Consider the following 22239-nt stretch of genomic DNA (forward strand, 5'->3'; position numbering starts at 1 on the left):
ATTGAAGCTGGGTTTATTATTAGACTAAAATCAGGACCTACAACCAGAAAGGCTTATTGTACCCATACCCTAGACGGTCTAGTTGGGTAAATCCTACCCTTCTTAAAAGGTACACGGTCTTGTGAAACCTAATCACATTATGCATCACCCTCAAGTCATGTTATTCTATCCTCTTCTACTCTACGTGATAATTCAGACCCTCTTTTTTTGTTTTTAGTATTATAGAAACTAATTGATCGTTTTTTTGATCCAGGGATATGAAGGCTCATTGCTGAAAGTGACCAGCAAGAATGGTAAAACAGCTTCGGTAAGTTTACGCCAATTCCATTTTATTTTCTTATTGTGTTTTTTATTAAGTTCAAAAATTCATTTTTGGGTATTTTTAAGTTTTCATAGTTTTTATTCTATCCAAGTAGTCCTTTCTTAGAGGAGTTTGTTTTTTATAAATTATAGATTTGAGGTAAAAGTAATTCAATCAAAAGAACTCGAGTTACCAAGGGTGGGATTGCTGAGGGCTCAGTTCTCAGTCCCTACCCACAATCAACACCCCTACTCCTGCAACTTAGGAAGACCTTTATCCTTCTTCTTTCACGACATAACCAACTTTCTGACTCTAAACGCTAAGTAAAAGAAAAACGAACTTGTTCCACGGATGTATAAGCTATAAGAGAAAGTAAACTAAACGTAATTGTCATTAAGACACAGGTCAAAATATTTTCCCTTCGCTAACTGCAACCTACCGGGAACTTTAAAAAAAAAACAACTACAGGAAAAGGTTAAACGAAATCTTAAAATACCTTGTCCTAGAACTCTTCACAATTTAAGACTCCTGCGTAAATCTAAGGCAGGCCTACCAAATATCAAACAGGCAGGCTTCATCCACTGATTAACCGACAGACACTTGACTCAAGCATCATTTATATACTCAGACCATTACTGTTATACGTTGGTCCTGTATGGATACTGCAATAAATAAGCTGCAAGTTGTCCAGAATACCAAAATAAAGTACTGTTATCGCCTGTTATGGTTCCTATGGAATGAACAAATTCACAAGGAGGTTTGAAATACCAACAATGAAAGCCTTTTTTAATAGAACAATACACACATTCTCAGAAAACTTACGTACAACAGAGGGCTTTACAGCACGACCTTACTCGCTAAGAAAACAGATCGTCGACGGCTAAAACCTCAAGTTCCTCAGAACGTACTTCTAAATTCAACTAACAAGTACTGGATTGTAATAATTACAAATTTTACTAATTACTAATATTAAATGTACACATTATGAAATTATATTGGTTTTTAGTGACCGTAAAAATATTATATTAAGGATTCAAAATTGGCGAAGAATCGGTCCAAATGAAAAAACAACTCATCTTTTTGCCAATATTTCTCTTAAAATTTTCTGTAACTCAATCAACCCGCATAGCCACGCCCTGAAGAATATATTTGTCGAAACTTTGGTAAAAAGACGAGTTGTTTTATTTGGATCGATTCCTCGCCAATTTGAATCCTTAATGTACACAGTATCTGTTATTTTGTTTGTTTTTGTTATACTAGAATTTCATTTCCTTAAGGTAGAAACAAATGTATAATACAGTATTTATTTCAGGAAAAAGCAAATATACTTTTCTCCTTCTTTTAAATTATATAAATCATACAGCAAATATTTATTTAAAAGTTATTTTTATTACTTTATCTGTAATTTCTTGCCTAAACATTCTTCAAGATATTAATAATAATTTGATTCATTTCCAGCCAGTTGGATTTGTCACATTCAACACCAGGGCTGGAGCGGAAGCTGCTAAACAAGATCTTCAGGTGAGAGCAAAAGTATTTCCCTTTTAATGAATTTAGAACACCTTTCCTTAATAAACTTTTGGCCCTCGCCAATCTTCCATCCTCCATCATCTTCTTTAAAGCAGACTATTTCAGTAGTAGGTATATTTAAGAGCAAAAATACCTTGAAAGGAGTGTACAGAAATTATGCCAACTTTTAAAGCCAATGTTTAACTAATAATTTCAATTAAGTTTTTAAGTAAAATCAATCTTATATTATTTAAAAAGAAAAAAAGTCGACCATTTTTGTTTCTAGAAAGACGTGTTCGTTTTTCGCATGTAATGGCAAAATACTTCCCTTTAAGCAATTCTACAGGAATTTGCCTGAAACAATCAAATCAAAAAAGTCTGGATTGAATGAGACTTCCATAAATATTTTCATGGACAACTAAAGCATTCCTTCATGCAAGCGATGTCCAATTTGACCTGTCCAGGTGTCCGCTTCTTTGTATCCTCTCTCATATCCACTTGTACGAGGGTCGTTTGAAAAGTCAGTGCAAAAATAAAAACTACTTAATTTTTTGGGGTAAACCTTTTTTATTTTTCAACATAGTCTCCTTTTAGGCTTATACACTTCGTCCAACGCCGCTCTAGTTTGTTGATCCATTCCGAATAATAGGATTTGTCCAAGTCTGAAAAATAGCCATTCGTTTCTGCAATCACCTCCTCGTTTGAATAAAATCTTTTTTCCGCCAGCCATTTCTTCATATTGGGGAACAAATAGTAGTCCGAGGGAGCCAAGTCTGGAGAATAGAGGGGATGTGAAACGAGTTGGAACCCTATTTCCATTAATTTTGCGACCACAATTGCTGAGGTGTGAGCTGGTGCGTTGTCGTGATGGAAAAGGACTTTTTTGTGGGCCAATCGTGAGCGTTTTTCTTGCAGCTCGGTTTTCAAACGGTCCAATAACGATGAATAATATGCACCTGTAATAGTTTTACCCTTTTCCAGATAGTCGATGAGGATTATTCCTTGCGAATCCCAAAAGACAGTCGCCATAATCTTTCCGGCCGAAGGAACGGTCTTCGCCTTTTTTGGCGCAGATTCCCCCTTGGTAACCCATTGTTTAGATTGTTCTTTGGTCTCAGGAGTGTAGTGATGTATCCATGTTTCATCCACAGTGACGAAACGACGCTTAAAGTCCTGCGGATTCTTCTGGAACAGCTGCAAACCGTCCTTGCAACACTTCACACGATTTCGTTTTTGGTCAAGCGTGAGCAATCGCGGCACCCATCTTGCGGATAGCTTTGTCATGTCCAAATGTTGATGCAAAATATTATGTACCCGTTCATTCGAGATGCCCACAGTACTAGCAATCTCACCCACCTTCACTCTTCTGTCATCCATCACCATATCATGGATTTTATCAATGATTTCTGGAGTAGTAACCTCAACAGGGCGTCCAGAACGTTCAGCGTCACTTGTGCCCATATGGCCACTCCGAAAATTTTGAAACCACTTATAAACTGTTCTAATCGAAGGTGCAGAGTCACCATAATGTTTATCAAGCTTCTCTTTAGTCTCCTGAGGCGTTTTGCCTTTCATAAAGTAGTGTTTAATCAACACACGAAATTCTTTTTCGTCCATTTTTTGAAAATCACTCGACTTCCTCGATTCAAACGAATGCCAAACACAAAGAAATAGACCGATCTGGCTGAAACTTGGTGTGTGTTCTTCCAAGAGATGCTACTAACTAAACATAACCTCGATAGGCGCCAGTAGTGCTATCTCTCTGACTTTGCACGGACTTTTCAAACGACCCTCGTAAGTTATTACTTTTCAGTCATCTACAAGTCCTATAGCAGGAGTGTCAAACTGGAGGCCCTCGAGGTAATTTTTTTTTGTGGCCCACGTTGTTCGGAAATCAAATGAAAATAGAAAAGAAACAAAAAAAAATTTTGAGGAAAACAGCGCTTAGGAGATATCAAGGCAATACCTCGTACACACAATTCCCTCCCTCGTTAACCATTTAATTGCTGAAGACCGAGGCCCAGTGTTCTTACCTGGAGATGTATGAAACACGCTGACTCAGTTCTGGCGACGTTTGGAAGCGACATGTCTGCCACTCTAAATGGAATTCCAGAATGATCGGTTTTAAGAGACAAAAAAAAGAAGTAGGAATTCCCTAAATATATTCTTACGTTCTCAGTCTTTGAATCCAGATATAGCAAAACTTACGCGAGGGAAATCGCTGGCCAAGTTTCGGATAAAAAAGAATAATTTTCGTTTTATAAATTCAATTATATAGAGTTTTAATTATTCTATCCATATTCTTGAATCCTCACTTCAGAATATAGATTTAACAAAAGTTGTAAATGTGATGTGGCCCGCGTGAATCTTGCCTGTAGCACCATCTGGCCCGTGTTTAAATTGAGTTTGACGCCCCTGGTCTATAGAGGAGTTTCTTCTTTTAATAATTAAATTAAAGAGCAGCAATTAGGTAAACCCGTAATAGTCCACTTTGTAGTTGCTGACCAACCGCTTCTAAACCTAAAAAAAATCTACTTTTTGGATATACCCAAATTGCAATTAAAGACTTAAAACTTACTCAATTATACTGAGTGCTTAGATTCGTGTATAGCATTCCCATATTACCATTCCGGAAGAAGTGATTCAGTGATCTGATGAGAATAAATCTTCCTATATCCAGGTCCTCGCGATAATAGAAGATCTGGAGCTAGGTATCTGCTCTTTGAGACCTAAAGTGTTCACTCGTTTTAAATTCTGCTCAGTAATTCTAGCATACATATCTTGGGTGTTGTTTTCTGTGAAGAGATAAACAGTATTTGATCTAATCTCTTGAGATATTATTGAAGGATAGAACGCGCAACGTTTTGGAGATTGTGGCTGTTTATAAGTATAGTCGCTTCGGGTCCTTTGATCTTATTATTTCCGCCAAATTTAATTAAAACACATTTCTTTTCAAGATTTCTTTTTGAAAATCGATTATTTTCCTCCCCCCAAAAATGGTTTAAACAATGATTTATCCGAAAAATAGTAATAACTATTTAAATTTTTGTAAATATATTTTCAAAGAAAATAAAAAAAAAATGTTAATCCTTTACCTCCGATGTAGTTTCTTCCTGGTAGACTTGCTTTGTTACCTTCCTGGACGTCTGTGTGCGGCAATGGGAGCAACCAGAGCGTTAGGAAAACTGTCCCTTACCACCATGTTTGTCCCTTTGAGGGTGAATTAAGTGTAAAGTTGGTCTACTCACTTGGACCCAGTTCATTCCTCTACATATCCCCCTTTATAGAGTACAAGATCCTTTGATAGAGGGAATGTCAGTTGACTGGTTGACGAGGAAGACGGGGGTACAGGATTTCACTGCCCTTTCTTCCGCCATCACTGTCCTTTGTAGCAACTTACTTTTTCTTCTTGTTCTTACTTTTGAAAACATTTAGGGGAGTTGAAACAGTTTTCCACAGTAATAGTAACAACTCAGTAAATCTTTAGTTGACTTTCTTCCTTTTTTGGCTATTTTAACAATCAGTATATAAATGGTAATGAAATTGATTGGGCATAATTTCTGGTGCAACTTCTGGTGCAACTTGAATCCTTGTACAAAGCAAATTGATTAGCTTTACAAACAACCAAAACACAAGCTTGTGCCTGTATTAATACCCAATACCGCACATTAAACTAAGGAGTAATTGACGGGCCTTACTGTTCTCTCTGATAGGCTCTCTTAAAGGTTTTTTTGTTCTTCTACTTCTTCTTCTTCTCCCTTTGTTATATCCTAATGTTACAGATCTCCTTTAATTTGGCAGCCATTCCAAGAATCTATCTGGACGCATGTTCAGGTAGTAATTCTAATCGTGGAGTGTGATTTATGGAAAATTTTGAAGAAATATTGCAACCTCAGATTGATGGGGGGGCCAATAAAAGATTTGGTTAACCTCAAGATGACTCTTGATGAAGCTTACTGGTAGTGGCCAATTTCACCGGCTGCAGCAGCTATAAAGACTTGGGCACACAGAAAGCGGTCTGTCAAGCGGCGGGCAACAATCTCTGTCCGAGGCGATCAGCAGGTCTAGTTGTATTACGTAATGTTGCATCGTCTCTGTCAAACAGAAGGTCTACCGCCGCGGGCTAGTCTTTGTCGCGACGACAACCGCCTTGCCATCTTTGAGTGAAGAAATTGAAATTTTTATAGAAAATGTGCGCAAATACAGATTTTTGTTTGATGATTCACACGGACATTATAATGTTTTAAAAAAACCTAACTTCATGTGACTCCAGTTCGATCCATAACGGTGGTATTCCCCTAATTGTTCTCTCTTCTTCTTAATGTCATGCACCCAACTTCGTCTTTTCTTCTTTTTGCTTTGCAAAGATAATAGCAGAAGGAGTTGTTCAATATATACGACGGTGAATCAAATATTAACCGGACTTTTCTCATTGACACTCCCATGGTGAAGTGAGTAACGTGGCGTCATAATATATGTTGGGCGGGGATGTAAAGAGAAGCAGAGTAACTCGGTCCTGCTCGCCAGAGCAGTATGGCTGTTAGTAGCACCTTGTCTGAAGAAGAGGTACACACGTCTGTTGAGCAACGCATTATCATTAAATTTTTGTCCCGGGAGGGCGTAAAACCTGCCGAAATTTTGCGTCGACTAACTGCACAGTTCGCTGAAAAAACGTTTTCAAGGACCCAAGTCCTTGGCTCAAAAAATTTTCCGATGGCCAAGTCAGTGCAAAATGACACCCTTGCACGCCGACCTCGGACAAGCACCAGTGACGCGAATATTCTTGCGATCCGTGAGATGATTGAAGGAGACTGCCGCCTTACAATTATGGGAAATGGCTGCACAAGTCGGAACATCGTATGGGAGTGCCTAATCAATCATTTCAGATGATTTGGGTTACCAAAAAGTGTCGGCAAGATGGGTTCCTCGCCTCTAGACGAAAGTGCAGAAAGCAAACCGTCTTCCCCGTCTATGAAAGACTTTTGACCCGATATAGGGGGATGCTTTCTTGAGGCACTTTGTCACTGTGATGAGACGTGGGTGCATCATTACACCCCTGGGAGGTCATCACTTTGACGACGACGATGGTGTAGAAACAAAGAACAAGAAAACGCTCTACTACTTCTCAAGAAGAAATCGACCAAGCTGGACCGCTCAAACAAAGATATTCCGTGTGACCTATCGCAGAACGCTTTCTGTGTGCCTAAGGCCTAACTGTTATTCTTTAGTTCATGGATGATAGCGAGGATATTGCTAAGTTTTATAAAGATATCATTAAAAAAATTCCTGGCCAGAGCGCTTTACCAGGACGTTCTAAGCAGATCCTTACCACAGAGTCGGTGAGATATACAATAGAAAGACCCCCAATTCATTTATTGCCGCTAAAATTATTTCGTGAGTGAACTTAGTTCTGGTTATGTGAGCCATTTTCTATAGCTCCCTAAATTCTCTCAATGAAACATAAGATGTAGGCAATGAATTAATCTGACAGAAAATTAGCCTAAATATTGAACTTGATTAAATTAGCAATTTTAGATTGAATCTGCCCTGAAAATATTGAATTACAATTTTTGAAAGGAGCTCTGTAACCTGGAATAAAATTAATTAACAGGAGTAATTATAAGTTCCAGCAATCTTCACCGACACAAGCTTGCCTGGTTAACTGAATCTAAATATTTATTACAATATTTTAAAATAATTAAATCATTTTTATCCCCACTTCTCCAACTTTATCCTTAATTATTTAATTTAATCTTTGGGATTTTGTTTTAATTTGTATTTCCACCAATCAGAAATCTATTTTTAACCACTCTATCAATTAGTATCAATACAAGAATATGGAATTACCACACTGTGAACACAAATATCACAGCACCTTTTTCTTCAATTAATAGCTAATAAATAATTAACTAAAAAACAGGAGCACCTGAACATATTCATAACAATTTAAATGATTAAAAAAGTAATTATTGATTTACCACTTCTCTATGTAGTTGGACACCTTTATTTTATCCATTTCTTGATATTTTCTTTAGTAATTAATTCTTCGACATTTTTGTACTTGCTAAAATAAGGTAGTTGGTACATTGCTCTATTCTTATTTTTTCACACTGTTTTTTTTTAAATTTTTCTTTAATTTTCTTTCTCTCTAATTATCTGTTCTTTAGTCAGTTGGTTCACGGTCACAAAGCACGTATTGTTCTCTAATCAACAGCAGCCTGTACTACTTTCTTTTTTTTTACTGGTCACAATTTCACTGAATCCCGTGTGGCGCGTGGTCGAATTTTCAAAATCAAATAAGTGATAAATTGTGAAGTTTATACGTATGTGCTACAAAATATTTTGTTCCCAATTAATTTTTGTTTTTGTAATAAAAAAAATAACCGTTAATGCTATGAAAATAATAAAGCTATGAAATTTTATTGTACAGGGTGTTTCAGGGTTAAGTGTCCTAACTGAAAATATGAATTTAGGACCTGAAAACAAGAAAAAAATTTCCTATGAAGGTATGCCCGTTAACGCTTTCTTTATGCGATATTCACGTCTAAAGATTTCCATTTTATGAATTATTATTAGGTAGGTTATGATAAAAAAAAATTAATAGTGTCTTCCAACTACTTTATTAACAGAAAATAATGACAATTAAATGTAAATACATAAATAATAAAGGAAATGAGGAATCGGTATATTTCTTCCACAGCAGCAATAGCCGAACGGCACTGGATTGCTGTTAATGATTCAATTACTCTTCTTCTTAAAGAATGAAGATCATTGATTGGCATTCCATAGACTTTTCCTTTACTGGCACCCCAAGCAAAAACAATCCATTCGTGTCAGATCTGGAGAGCGTGCAATCCAAGCCGCTGGTCCTGCTCGGCCAATCCATCGATTGGGATAATGTTGATTTAGCCACTGTTGTGGACCTCTGCCGCAATATGCTGGACAAACATCTAACTTCTAACTGAAACCATGAGTTCTTTCTGAGCTGGGGCGGAACAACTTCAATCAAAATGTAATGTCCGCATTAAGCCTAGGTGGTAAGGAATGCGGACCAATTAAAAAATTGTCTAATATCACTGAAACTCACGCTGAAAATGGTGCTCACGAATTGCGTTTTTTGGTTGTACATTTCTTGTGAGAGTAGCTTCATCGGTCCAGAGAATATGACGCGAAAATTGTAGTTTAAGATCAACTTGATTTAAATAACAATTGTAAAAATTTCTTTGACAAAATTCTTGAGGTAATAAATGTCATACCCTATGCTATGGGTGACGCCCATCTGCAAAGAGAGTTCTCCTTACTCTCCTTAGGGAGTTGGCGTAATATGTAATTCAGCTGCAGCTCTTCGTACACTGGCGGACGAATTATCATCAAAATATTGTAATATTGTCGCACTCCTTTCATTTCATTAAGGGGCAAGAGCTCCATCAGCACGTTGCATAAAAGAAAGTATGCCAGTTACTCGTAAGACGTTGAAATTTGGACCTAAAGTTAGTCTTGTATGGTAATCTTTTATTCGGAAATCGCACGGAATATTTACGATGGGCAGCATTGCAAAAACTGTACACAAACACAATATCGGCATATTCACTGTTAGAATAAATGCAATGCAAAATGATGCAAACTCTGTAAAAGCGTCAAACTGATAGAAAGAGTTATTATTTAGAAAGTCCACAGCGCAAATTCCAGATGGTATTATTCCGTACAATATTTGTAGTTAGAGACACAAGGTGATTTTAGCAGTTATACGAGTACAATCAATTTATCATTCGTTCTAAAATCTTTAGACGTGAATATCTCATAAACAAAGCGTTAACGGGCATACCTTTAGAGGAAAATTGTTTCTTGTTTTGAGGTCCTAAATTGAGGACACTTAACCCTGAAACACCCTGTAACATCTATATTTTGGACTATATTTTGCGTGCCTAAATTTGAAGATAAGTAGCGTAACCAACTGTGTTCTTACTTAGGGAAGTGGTTTTCTTAGTTTTTCCCCAATTCCCAATTTTTTTGATTTTTTAATAAACAACTGGGGTTTTTGTACTTTTTTTCTGTATTTGTTTTTTTAATGGAGAAGGGATAAAGTAATGAATGTTCAAAACAACAAGATAAAGTGGTAATTTTTTGGCCGGGCGTTTATATTTTTGATTTTGATTTTATTTTTCTTTCTCTGTCTTCTCGTATTCTCTCTCTCTCTCTCTCTTTTTTTTGACGGTTAGCCCTATTGTGGGGTTATATTGATTACAGCAGGGCGTTCGTTTTGATCCGGACATGCCGCAGACCATAAGATTGGAATTTGCCAAAAGCAACACCAAGGTCAGCAAACCAAAACAGCCAACTGCAAGTATCACGAATTCGCACCCAACTTTAATGCACCCACTCACTGGACGTAAGTAACTTCCCCTGATTCCTCAGTCTCTTGTCTTCTTTTTCTTTTTCATCATCTTTTAAAAACAAAAGAAATTGAAAATAAAACAAAACAGAAAGAAATCTTCTTTTTTTTTATGGATTTCTGAAACTTTGCTTTTTTTGACTCATCTTCGCTGAACCTTTGATCATCATAACTTACCTTGATCATCATAAAACTCCCTTTACTCAAAATCATTTTTCCATCATTTAAAACTAATTTTCCACCTCTTACCATTAAACCACATGCAATTCACACACCTAAAATTAAAAAGAAAAACTCACTTTGAACAATAGCCAAGTGCTTTAAATCACCTTTTTATTATTATAAATATACTTTAATAATCAAAATTAAGCAATCACTTTATTTTTATGAAAATATAACTCACCTCTATTTCACGAATACATATGAGCATAAGATATATTATACAACAAGAGGTTGATAACTCTTTTATAGTTTTTAGTTTTTTGGCTGCTAACAAATTTCCTAAATTCACTTCCGCTCTTTTTACACTGTACTTCCGCCCCCTAGGAATTCAACCTTATTCACAATATTAACCCAATTCAACACAATAACCCTGGAGGAAATGTCACACTGTAAACACTAAATGAGAAAAACAAACATAAAGTCACCAAATTCACATTTTTTTTTTCCAATTAATATACTAACAATCAAGTTAGTAGTACTAATATTTTAATTTTGGCTCACACCACTGAAAAGCCCAGCCTTTCACTTAAATTAGGACCAAATGGCCACCCTGAGAAGTAAAAAATACCTTTTTCAAATTTAAAAATAAATAAAATAAAATGAAATAACACCGGTTTCACAATGATATCATTTAGTGTAGTTTTGTAATTCACCATTATTATTTATTATTTTTTGTCACGAATTTATTCCACCTCAAAATAATCAGTATTATGGTTAAGGTTAGTTGACATTAATTTTATATTTATTTGTAATTAATGTTCTATTTAGTACAAATATTTTACTCAAATGGCCGCAACAATTATTTTTAAATCATATTTTGCTTAAAACCAAAAAACAGTTTGCTAAGATAAGGTAAGTTACTGTACGTAATTATTTTATTTTTTTATAAATCTTTTATTGTAATTTACCACTGCAACAGTTGTTGCAACAAGCAAATATGGTAAAAGAAAAAAGATATAGAAGAAAATCATGAGTGGAGAAGGCACCCAGTGGTGCCACTCCAGTAACGTGCTTTGCTCTTACGATAAGAGAAGATCACGAGGGCCATCTTCTCTTCAATCTCCTTAGAGGATTATTCTGGTAATGTGGAAGGAAGATAGGTGTTCTATGAGAGGGTTAGGAGGAGCTGCTGTAGAATGGAATGAAATTTGAAGAAACGAGTGTTAGCAAGATCTGTAATGAAAGGAATTTTGAGGTCATTATGGATGGTGAGATTAGATACATAGAACGGAGTGTTAAGGAGTTTTCGAAGTATTTTTGTGACTGGAGGCGTATTGAGTTGGAACGTTTAGTCGATCCCCCATACTTCGATGCCCGTATGACCAAATAGGTCGCAGTAACAGTAGATCTAAGAGACTTTTGTTATGTAGGTTAAGTTTCGAACGAAATGTATAATTATTATTATTATTATTTTTAATGATTTAAGGCGCGTCAACATGTAAGGTTATTGGCGCCCAGAGCTTTTTTCAGTGCACTACCGGCCTCCGGACAGTGTTCTCTCGTTACAGACAACACTGTCCATTACCGGACAGTGAGCTGTTAGAAGCTCCTAGGAAGAGAAAATCTAAGGGTCAGCAGCTGGATTCGAACCCGGGACCTCCGCGTGGGAGTCCAGTATGCTAACCTCATAGCTAATCCCTTCCCATGTGTTATTACGAGGGTCGTTTGAAAAGTCCTTGCAAAAATAAAAACTACTTAATTTTTTGGGGTAAACCTTTTTTATTTTTCAACATAGTCTCCTTTTAGGCTTATACACTTCGTCCAACGCTGCTCTAGTTTGTTGATCCCTTCCGAATAATATAATTTGTCCAAGTCTGAAAAATAGCCATTCGTTTCTGCAATCACCTCCTCGTTTGAATAAAATCTTGTTCCCGCCAGCCATTTCTTCATATTGGGGAACAAATAGTAGTCCGAGGGAGCCAAGTCTGGAGAATAGGGGAGATGTGAAACGAGTTGGAACCCTATTTCCATTAATTTTGCGACCACAACTGCTGAGGTGTGAGCTGGTGCGTTGTCGAGATGGAAAAGGACTTTTTTGTGGGCCAATCGTGGGCGTTTTTCTTGCAGCTCGGTTTTCAAACGGTCCAATAACGATGAATAATATGCACCTGTAATAGTTTTACCCTTTTCCAGATAGTCGATGAGGATTATTCATTGCGAATCCCAAAAGACAGTCGCCATAATCTTTCCGGCCGAAGGAACGGTCTTCGCCTTTTTTTTGGCGCAGATTCCCCCTTGGTAAACAATTGTTTAGATTGTTCTTTGGTCTCAGGAGTGTAGTGATGTATCCATGTTTCATCCACAGTGACGAAACTACGCTTAAAGTCCTGCGGATTCTTCTGGAACAGCTGCGAACCGTCCTTGCAACCTTCACATGATTTCGTTTTTGGTCAAGCGTAAGCAATCGCGGCACCCATCTTGCGGATAGCTTTGTCATGTCCAAATGTTGATGCAAAATATTATGTACCCGTTCATTCGAGATGCCCACAGCACTAGCAATCTCACGCAATCCATCACCATATCATGGATTTTGTCAATGATTTCTGGAGTAGTAACCTCAACAGGGCGTCCAGAACGTTCAGCGTCACTTGTGCCCATATGGCCACTCCGAAAATTTTGAAACCACTTATAAACTGTTCTAATCGATGGTGCAGAGTCACCATAATGTTTATCAAGCTTCTCTTTAGTCTCCTGAGGCGTTTTGCCTTTCATAGAGTAGTGTTTAACCAATACACGAAATTCTTTTTCGTCCATTTTTTGAAAATCACTCGACTTCCTCGATTCAAACGAATGCCAAACACAAAGAAATAGACCGATCTGGCTGAAACTTGGTGTGTGTTCTTCCAAGAGATGCTACTAACTAAACATAACCTCGATACGCGCCAGTGGTGCTATCTCTTTTACTTTGCACGGACTTTTCAAACGACCCTCGTATTATTACTATTATTATTATTATTATTACCGTTACTATTATTATTAATATTAATATTTTTATATTTAAATAAAAGCCGACATACTTTTGTGTAAATAATAAAGTAAATGTATCTGGGATCTAGAGCAACCCAATATTCTGGATGGGGGAAAAACATGTCTTAAAATTTAGGCTGATTGCATTTCTTCTCCCAAGTCTGAGTGTGTCCCTAATTAGAACTAAATTTCTAATAAAAAACTTGGAATAAAGAAAAGATTTATTGGTGGGTAAAATGATTATCAAGTTTATTACTGTGTGTATGTGTATATATCATAATTACTAAACTAAGAAATTAATTTAGTAACATGAAATGTGAAATGGGAATCTATCGCTCTCACTGATTTATCTGTATTCTATGAATACATTTATGTATGCGAGTTACATGAAACCTGGGCGAATGACAAAGTTTCTAGCATACATTCTGCTCTAATAAATCGCATTTATACTGTAATATATCTTAAACCAGGAGCTAGTAGTTTGATATTGCCATCTCACTAGCAATATGTACGCATTCCAGATCTTTCTTCTTGTTAAACACTAGCTGTTTGTATTGTATCTGATGTTGTACGTACAGTTTATCAGTTATCTGTCTCACATTATCTAAAACTGGTAGAGGGAAGTTCTGACGGAGAAATTTGAAACCTCTTTAAAACAATAGAGACGAAGTTATTGGGTTGTTCATTTATTGTATGTTTGGAGGAGTAGACATGTTTGAAAAACCTTTCTTATCATTTCATCGCTCTTGACAAGATTTCTCAATGGATTGACTTTCACTCTTTAAAATAATAATAATAATAAAGTGCTTCTAAAACAAATTTTCCGTTACAAATGCTAACCTGAACTTGTAATTGAATAGAAATCAAAATTGTGGACAAGAATGTAGAATAACAGTGGTATTTGAAAACGCCAAGAAACTAGAATTCGCTGTTGACGTTAGTTAATCATTGAATAATTTTAATAGATTGAATATCAGAGATATTTTATCATCTTTTTCTGCGAAATACGGGTGAAACGAAGATATCTAAAGAAAATATTAGGTTGGGGGAACGTTTTTACATTATTAACCTGTACTAAATGTAACCTGTGGTCCTTTGTTTAAATCTATAACTCGTGCAATTATTGGAACATTAATTCAGTAATAAGGTGCCACGGTAGCCGAGCGGGTTAAGAGGCGAGACCTGCAAAGCTAATATGTATTATGGTACTGGGTTCGATTCCCGGTCTTGGCCTTGAATTTTATTTAATGGTTAAATAAGAAATAGTAAAGTACGTTTACTAGTCGCCTCCGTCCACGACACCTAATAAATGGTAGTTGGACGTTAAGCCCCGCCTGAAAAAATAGGCGATTACTTTACTTTTTTAATTCAGTGATAATTAAAACCGAAAAAGTAAAGTAATGGCTATTTATTAAAGCAGACTTTACGCCCAACTACTGTAATTAGGTGACGTAAACTGAAACGATTAGCAAACATACTTTACTAACAAAGTTCTCGTATTAACCATTAAATAAAATCCAAGGCCTAGACCAGGGGAATTGAATCCACTAACCAACAATACATCTTAGCATTGCGGGTGTAGTCTATAACCGCCTAACATACTTTACTGTAATTTTCTCATATTAACCATTAAATAAAATCCAAGGCTTAAGACCAGGGAATCGAATCCACTAACCAACAATACATCTTAGAATTGCGGGTCTAGTCTATAACCGCCTAACGTATACTGTAATTTTCTCATATTAACCATTAAATAAAATCCAAGGCTTAAGACCAGGGGAATCGAACTCACTAAACCAACAATACATCTAAGTTTTGCGGGTCTAGCCACTAACCGCTCGGCTATTATGAGGGCCTAATAATTAAATCATTTCATGTTTTACTTCATTTTTGATCCATCTTCAGAGATCGATTTGTGCCAGGTATGCGTGATTAAGAGAAATGTGATTTCCATTACAAGCTTCTGTCGGTTTTTTTAAATTTTTGCTCAAATATTCTGTCTAAGTATTTGACTAATGAGAATCCTAAATTTTTATTAACATCACAATGTTTTGAATCACATCTTAAATCAAAAGCGTTATAATAAATTTTACTGAAGGTAATTGTTTTCAACTTCTTGGCACTATATTAAGTATAGTGTTACAAAATATAAACTTGGCTTTAAATAATGTAGGTAGTTGTAATATTTGCAAAATTTGAAGTAGTTTGTTATGCTAGATAACAAGTTTAATATTTCTCAGTACAGTACATAGCATCAGATATTCATAGAGTTTACCAGCTGGTAATATTATGTTTTGAAAGGCTGATGTATTATTATTTACTCTTGTTTATATATTATGGTCATTTCGAGCAGTAAATTGCTTACCGCAAACGGTTTTTAGCCCATTTTAGGGGTTTGTTTTTTTGTGAGTGAAGGTAGTAGAAAAAAAGGCTGGAATAAGGGAAAAATATGATATTATAGAAGTTTTATTTTGCTTGAATAAGGTTGTAATTATTTGTGCCATATTTTATCATACATAATACTTTTTATTACAAATTGGGTTGACTTAGATCGGCTCTAGAATAGCGTGAGGTGATATGCGTCAAAATCTGATGGAAACCATTGTACCGTATCGTAAACAGAACGCCGCACTTTGTTGTCCCGCATGGCTGGATTTACTGAGATCAAATTCTAAGAGGGTTGGCTAGAAACCGTACGCCACCGCGACTCAGAGGGTCTTGTTGTGGTAGCCTCCAGTTAGAGTGACCTTCCTTCAGTGTTTCAAGGGTAAAATGTGAAGGAGTGGATTTATATCTTCTCCAAACATCCGAACCCATAGCCAAACTAGCCTTGCACACTGATACTGGCAGTGCGGTTTCAATTTTCTGTCTTTAGAGAACCGAGATAGGCTATCCTCCGGCAAGCCTAAACGATCATCTGGTTTGGTACAAATTACAGTGGTCCAAGGGAAGTTTTTTATAATCTACCAAATGGCCGCCTGATCTAGCTGGTTTAATACCACAGTTTGGCCGAGTATCTGTTGACAAAAACTTAATACGCTTCGCTCTAGGGCAGGGGTCGGCAACCTATTTTAAGTAGAGAGCCATTTCTCCTTAAATAATTTTTATAAATCTTACCAAGATCCGCAAGGATGATAATGTACAAAATTCTGAAGATCATTTGTATTTTCACAAATTATTATTTTATGATATTCAAATAACATTTAAATGTTTTATATATTTATTTTCACATATTGCAAAGTAAATAAACAAATAAATAATTACTAAACCTGTGTTTGAATGAAAATGACGGCAGTCCTGTATATAACGTACTGTATTTTAATATATAATTCTATTCAATGTCACAAACCTATCACATTTAAAATTCTTTTTGAAAAAAATATCATTTGTTTCAATAAAATTGAAATATACAATTTATTTTGGACAGGCTGAAGAGCCACAAAATTTAGATAAAAGAGCCGCATGTGGCTCGCGAGCCGCAGGTTGCCGACCCCTGCTCTAGGGCATAGGATTTCTTCTTCCTTGCCCTCTTTCGAGTTAAGATGACAAGACATTTTGCGTTGTCCCAAAAAAAGTGTCAAGATCCCAAGTGTTGAGCTCCGGGCTTCTAGAGAAGAAAGCCCCTCATTTTGGCTTTTGCTTCTCGGAAGTATTTCTAAGCATTCCACTACCTGCTTTAAGTAGACATAATGGCTGTCGGAGAATATGAGGGTCGTTTGAAAAGTCCGTGCAAAGTCAGAGAGATAGCACTACTGGCGCTTATCGAGGTTATGTTTGGTTAGTAGAATCTCTTGGAAGAACACACACCAAGTTTCAGCCAGATCGGTCTATTTCTTTATGTTTGGCATTCGTTTGTATCGAGGAAGTCGAGTGATTTTCAAAAAATGGACGAAAAAGAATTTCGTGTGTTGATTAAACACTACTTTATGAAAGGCAAAACGCCTCAGGAGACTAAAGAGAAGCTTGGTAAACATTATGGTGACTCTGCACCTTCGATTAGAACAGTTTATAAGTGGTTTCAAAATTTTCGGAGTGGCCATATGGGCACAAGTGACGCTGAACGTTCTGGACGCCCTGTTGAGGTTACTACTCCAGAAATCATTGATAAAATCCATGATATGGTGATGGATGACAGAAGGTGCGTGAGATTGCTAGTGCTGTGGGCATCTCGAATGAACGGGTACATAATATTTTGCATCAACATTTGGACATGACAAAGCTATCCGCAAGATGGGTGCCGCGATTGCTCACGCTTGACCAAAAACGAAATCGTGTGAAGTGTTGCAAGGACGGTTTGCAGCTGTTCCAGAAGAATCCGCAGGACTTTAAGGGTCGTTTCGTCACTGTGGATGAAACATGGATACATCACTACACTCCTGAGACCAAAGAACAATCTAAACAATGGGTTACCAAGGGGGAATCTGCGCCCTTGAGACTATGTTGAAAAATAAAAAAGGTTTACCCCAAAAAATTAAGTAGTTTTTATTTTTGCACGGACTTTTCAAACGACCCTCGTATATGGTGTGCCCTGAATTATTCCCTTGTCAGATATTTTGGCACCTAGCAAAGATCTATTGCAACTAGTTGCGTCTGAAAAAGACTTCAGCCATCGTACTATCTAGTTTAAGAAGAATGTCTAGCCTCGGTTAAGCCACATACTTACTGACTTCCACTCTTTCCTTCGTCTTAGATCTATTCATTGTACCTCCCACAGAATCGTCTGATACTGACGTCTGATCCTAACTTCTTAGCGTCTCTGTCCAGAACGAGAAGTTTAAAAGGTTTTACGGGAGTTGGCCGGTTAGTAAGACGTCCTAAAGCCGTTATCTGGACGGGTTTAACAAATGTTTACTAGGACCATTCTATGCAGTAAAACTGGGAAGTAGACGTAATTTGATTGGTAGAGAATGTTTGAAAAGAAGTTCGTTTATCTTGTCATTATGTGGCGATATTTATTATTGAGAAACCTTGTTCTGTGCTACTCTTCCCAAATGTTTAGTCAGATCGTAATAACTCTGGAAGTGGCGAATGAGATAATAAGAAAGTAACATTTAAAAATTCATAAAATTGCATTCGATAATTAAAGCTGGAACTAGAGGTGAACAAAAAATAAATAAATAAAACTAGAAAACTAGTTAAAATTAAAGTTGGTAGAAAACTTTTACCAAACCAAAGTAATAAAAACTCTGGCCAGCTTCCAAAACAATGTTGTTCGGAAATTAATTCTTCATTAGTTGGAAGTGGCCGCCCATTCGATTAATCGCTTTGTACTGGGGGGTTCATTTCGATTTCCACCGGAATGAGCTTTCCCCCTTTTTCTTTTTTTGAGGGTGTGGCCTAGCAATTTGTCAGTTACACAATTTCCACTGATTACTGTATCTTTGTTATTGAATTTTCAACTAGATAAGGTTATACTTATTGTTCGTATACTTTTTCTACATCCAGAAATGTCCGGATGTAAATTCTGTAGTTTACTCTTACATTTTTAATTAATTGGACCACATGGCGTTCAAATATAGTCTTTTTCTCGGAATATATTGAGAACCAGGGTTTTATTTAGAAGTAATTTAATTTTGTTTCCAATAATAGACCAAAAGCGATATTCTACCACAGTTATGGTATTGTAAAGTTTTCCCTTTTTCTTTCTCTATTTGAAAAACTTCAACTACAACTAGTGACTGCCATTAGTTATTAATAAGTGGGTTCGTAAAGAATAAAACTCGCTAAACTTTTAAGTAACCTGATTTATTAACACAGTTAACATTACTAATATTTACTAGCATTACTATTACTACTCACTGCATGTACTATTTATTCTCAACTGTCACAACTGTTTACTGTTACACACTTACTACGTACAATAACAACTGTTCAACGACTGACTACTGGTCCGCACTGCACTGAATTGCACTAGACTCGGACTGCACTAACAAAACTTAACTCAACTCAACTGCTTATTCACTCACTAACTGGCTAACTCTGAAGAACTCTGTAAAACTCTCGACTGACCGACTGGGGCAGCTCACTTGGTTTTTTATACAGTGGTGGAACTTTTCTAGACTACGCCAGAAACTCCTTAGAACAATCTAGGCCTTTCTGCCTGGCCCAGGTCAAGAAGTCTGGACTTTTGTTAGCCCCCTCCCAGCGGCTCCTCAACGAACCATATAGGCTCCATCCCTTCCCAAGAGTCGGTGCCAAGGTCGTCACTTCGTTACAGTATGTACCAATGCTCTTTGGTTTTAGATACCAGTGGATTGTTGTGGTGTATAAGATTTAAGGTACTAATTAAGGATGCTGTTGTGTTTCAGTTTTTTTCAAATTTCGGAGTTAATCTTAAATATCCTTCTATTTGTTATTATCTCGTAGGGCATTGTGGGGTATAGTGTTATAGAAATTTGTAGAATTCTAAAAGAATATTTTTTGTATGCATTCATTTGTATGCACTCAAAACAATTAATCAGCTGTTTTTTTGGAATTTTTATTTGAAGAATGGGTTTCTTTTTCTTTTTTTTTATAAAAGAAAATCGATCAGCCAGTAGTTATCGAAAACCAAAGATTATCGATCTCTAAATCATCACTCCCTAACAAAGTTCGCCTTTTTATACAAATTTAAGATTAAAAATAGGTTTTCATTTTGTTCTTTTGTCCTGCTTATCATCAGATAGTGAAGCTTTTGTTATTAAATATTGATCTGAAGGTGTTAATTATTTGAATATGGTTTCTTCAAAAGAGAACCATCTTTGAAAATCAATTATTGCGGCCATTTTTGTTTAAATTTGTTTTTGTTGAAAATAAATACATTTCGCTTTTTGTATTCGTAATCTAATTACCCTTAATTGTATTTGTAATATTTTTTTTTTTTGTTCTTTTTTTCTTTTTACAGATTTGGGTGGTCCATTTTTTGCTGGCGGACCAGAACTATGGCCACATCCATTGGCATACGCTACAGCCGCTGAATTGCCTGGGACAGCGTTACAACATGCAACCTTAGTACATCCGGCCCTGCATCCCCAGGTTCCTGTACGTTCCTATCTTTGACTATCCGGAGACAAGCAGGACTCAGTGGCAACGCCTGCCACTCCCTACCACCATGTAGGCACCAAAAACATCTCTGTGCTGACCACCAATCTTTTGTTCCTTTTTACTTTTTTCTTTTTTCATTTCCGCTAACTTCTAATTTCATTTTTTTTATTTTAAATCCATTTTTTTTCCTAATTTTATTATCTCATAAAAGTAAGGAATAAAATAATTAGAGTATAATTCCGCAGGTTAATTAATTAATATTCTTTCTTTTTCCTTTTGTTTCACTAACATTTCACTTTAGGCAGTCAAATTATTAAATTTATTTATTTTTTTCATTTTCGTAATTTTGAGTTTCACTCATTTTTTTTCTTGACGCTATGGCTTTCAAAATTGATTTTTCTTGTACACAAGCTGCATTGCGCAACAAACTAGATTTACACTGAGCTTCCAAAAAAACAAAAAATATCAGTACGCTAATTTTTAAAATCATATTGATTACTTTGACCCATTTAAAGTCTTATTAAGGGTGGCGATGGGCTGAACCAAATTCTTAAATGCAAGCAGTTAAGATCTTCATAAATCGCAGTTAAGATTAGGCAAAAAAGCCACTCTCGCTAGACTTTGTAGCCTGATGAACTCTTTAAGAGGTAATCCTGTAATTAAAAACTACCTTTTTTTTTTTTGGTGGTCTCGTTGTTTTGATTTACAATTTTGGGGCTTTCCGAATGATTCTTTCAAAACTTATACTTCCGATTCTAGCAGACGTATTTATGCCTCAACTTCTGACTAAATTTAAAAGTAATTTACTGTCTCCAGCCTAAATGGATTTAGTTTAAATGATTTCCTTATAGTTTAATTGAGCGTTTTTAAGAGACACCTAATGTCTTGCCTGATTGATTATGTCTCTTAGGTTGAGATTTGTGTCAGTGGCCTCTGTTTAATTTGTAGTGTAAGTTACGAAGAACTAGGATTAAGATTAGATTAGCGGGACGGGACCTATGCCCCACGTCACCGCAGCCAAAAGAGGCTTATTGTGTCTTCCCCCTTTGGGAATCTAGTAGACGAAACCTCCCCTACCAAAGAGGTTGAGGACTTCCCCTACTAGTTCTTTTTGCGCTACTATCTCCTTTGAGACCAAAGGTTTCATAGCACAACCACTCGATTCTAACGCAATACAACAACAAGTGAGAGGCCGTTTCCTCCTCTTCCTGACACAATCTGCCCAACGGTTCCGAGTTAATAAGCCCCACCTTGTGCAGATGCTTCCTGAACCTAACGTGCCCCATGAATAGTTCTGTGTTCAAAGTAATCTGATTTCTACCCAAGCACAGAGAGCCTTTTCGGTTCTTTGTTTACACAGCCAAGGCATCATAGTCTTACTGTGTTTGACCCCAGGACACATCACCCAGTTCTTTTCATGCTCTCTCCAGATCCAATCTCTGAGTGCCACACGAACTGCACCCCTGGTAATTCCCAGGTCAATGAGTGTACGAAGAACTAACAAACAAACCCATTTTTATTAAATGCTGTTAGCAAGTAAGCTAGGAGACCTCTAGAATTGTAAGTCGCGAGTCTTTTTTCTCAAGCTCAACTTTATCCTTAAACTTTCAACCTTAGAATAAAGAAGACCCCTCCCTAATCATTTGATCTAGCTGATCATCCGGAGATCTCTAATTATTATCCATCATAGGCGAACGGTCAATGGCGCGGACCCGCGAAGCTAAGTGATACCTAGGTTCTACTTCAGGTTGGTGGTCTTGGATTTCATTTCCTGTACTGATACGAGAGAAATTTAAGTGTAGTTATGCTAGTTTTCCACCCTTAG

The 22239-nt window shown here is 36.5% G+C and overlaps 1 protein-coding gene across 15 annotated transcripts in view; it reads left to right on the forward strand.

The window, feature by feature from the left end:
* The window catches only part of LOC141460413 (protein couch potato-like), a 650649-nt gene that overhangs the window by 591565 nt on the left and 36845 nt on the right, over window positions 1-22239 (forward strand). For 12 of the 15 annotated variants that reach the window (XR_012461990.1, XR_012461988.1, XR_012461991.1 and 9 more), the window contains 4 exons: window positions 254-307; window positions 1760-1822; window positions 10058-10199; window positions 20275-20411. Coding sequence is in view for 12 of the 15 variants with exons in the window: in XM_074140383.1 (XP_073996484.1) it covers window positions 254-307; window positions 1760-1822; window positions 10058-10199; window positions 20275-20411 (396 nt within the window). In the remaining 3 variants the exon portion in view is untranslated. The remainder of the gene's footprint in view (window positions 1-253; window positions 308-1759; window positions 1823-10057; window positions 10200-20274; window positions 20412-22239) is intronic. The other 3 variants (XM_074140384.1, XM_074140395.1, XM_074140386.1) reach the window with 2 other exon arrangements.

Source organism: Rhodnius prolixus, unplaced genomic scaffold (genome assembly GCF_049639745.1).
Source record: "Rhodnius prolixus isolate KJV_2025 unplaced genomic scaffold, Rpr scaffold_6, whole genome shotgun sequence".
Classification (NCBI taxonomy): Eukaryota; Metazoa; Arthropoda; class Insecta; order Hemiptera; family Reduviidae; genus Rhodnius; species Rhodnius prolixus.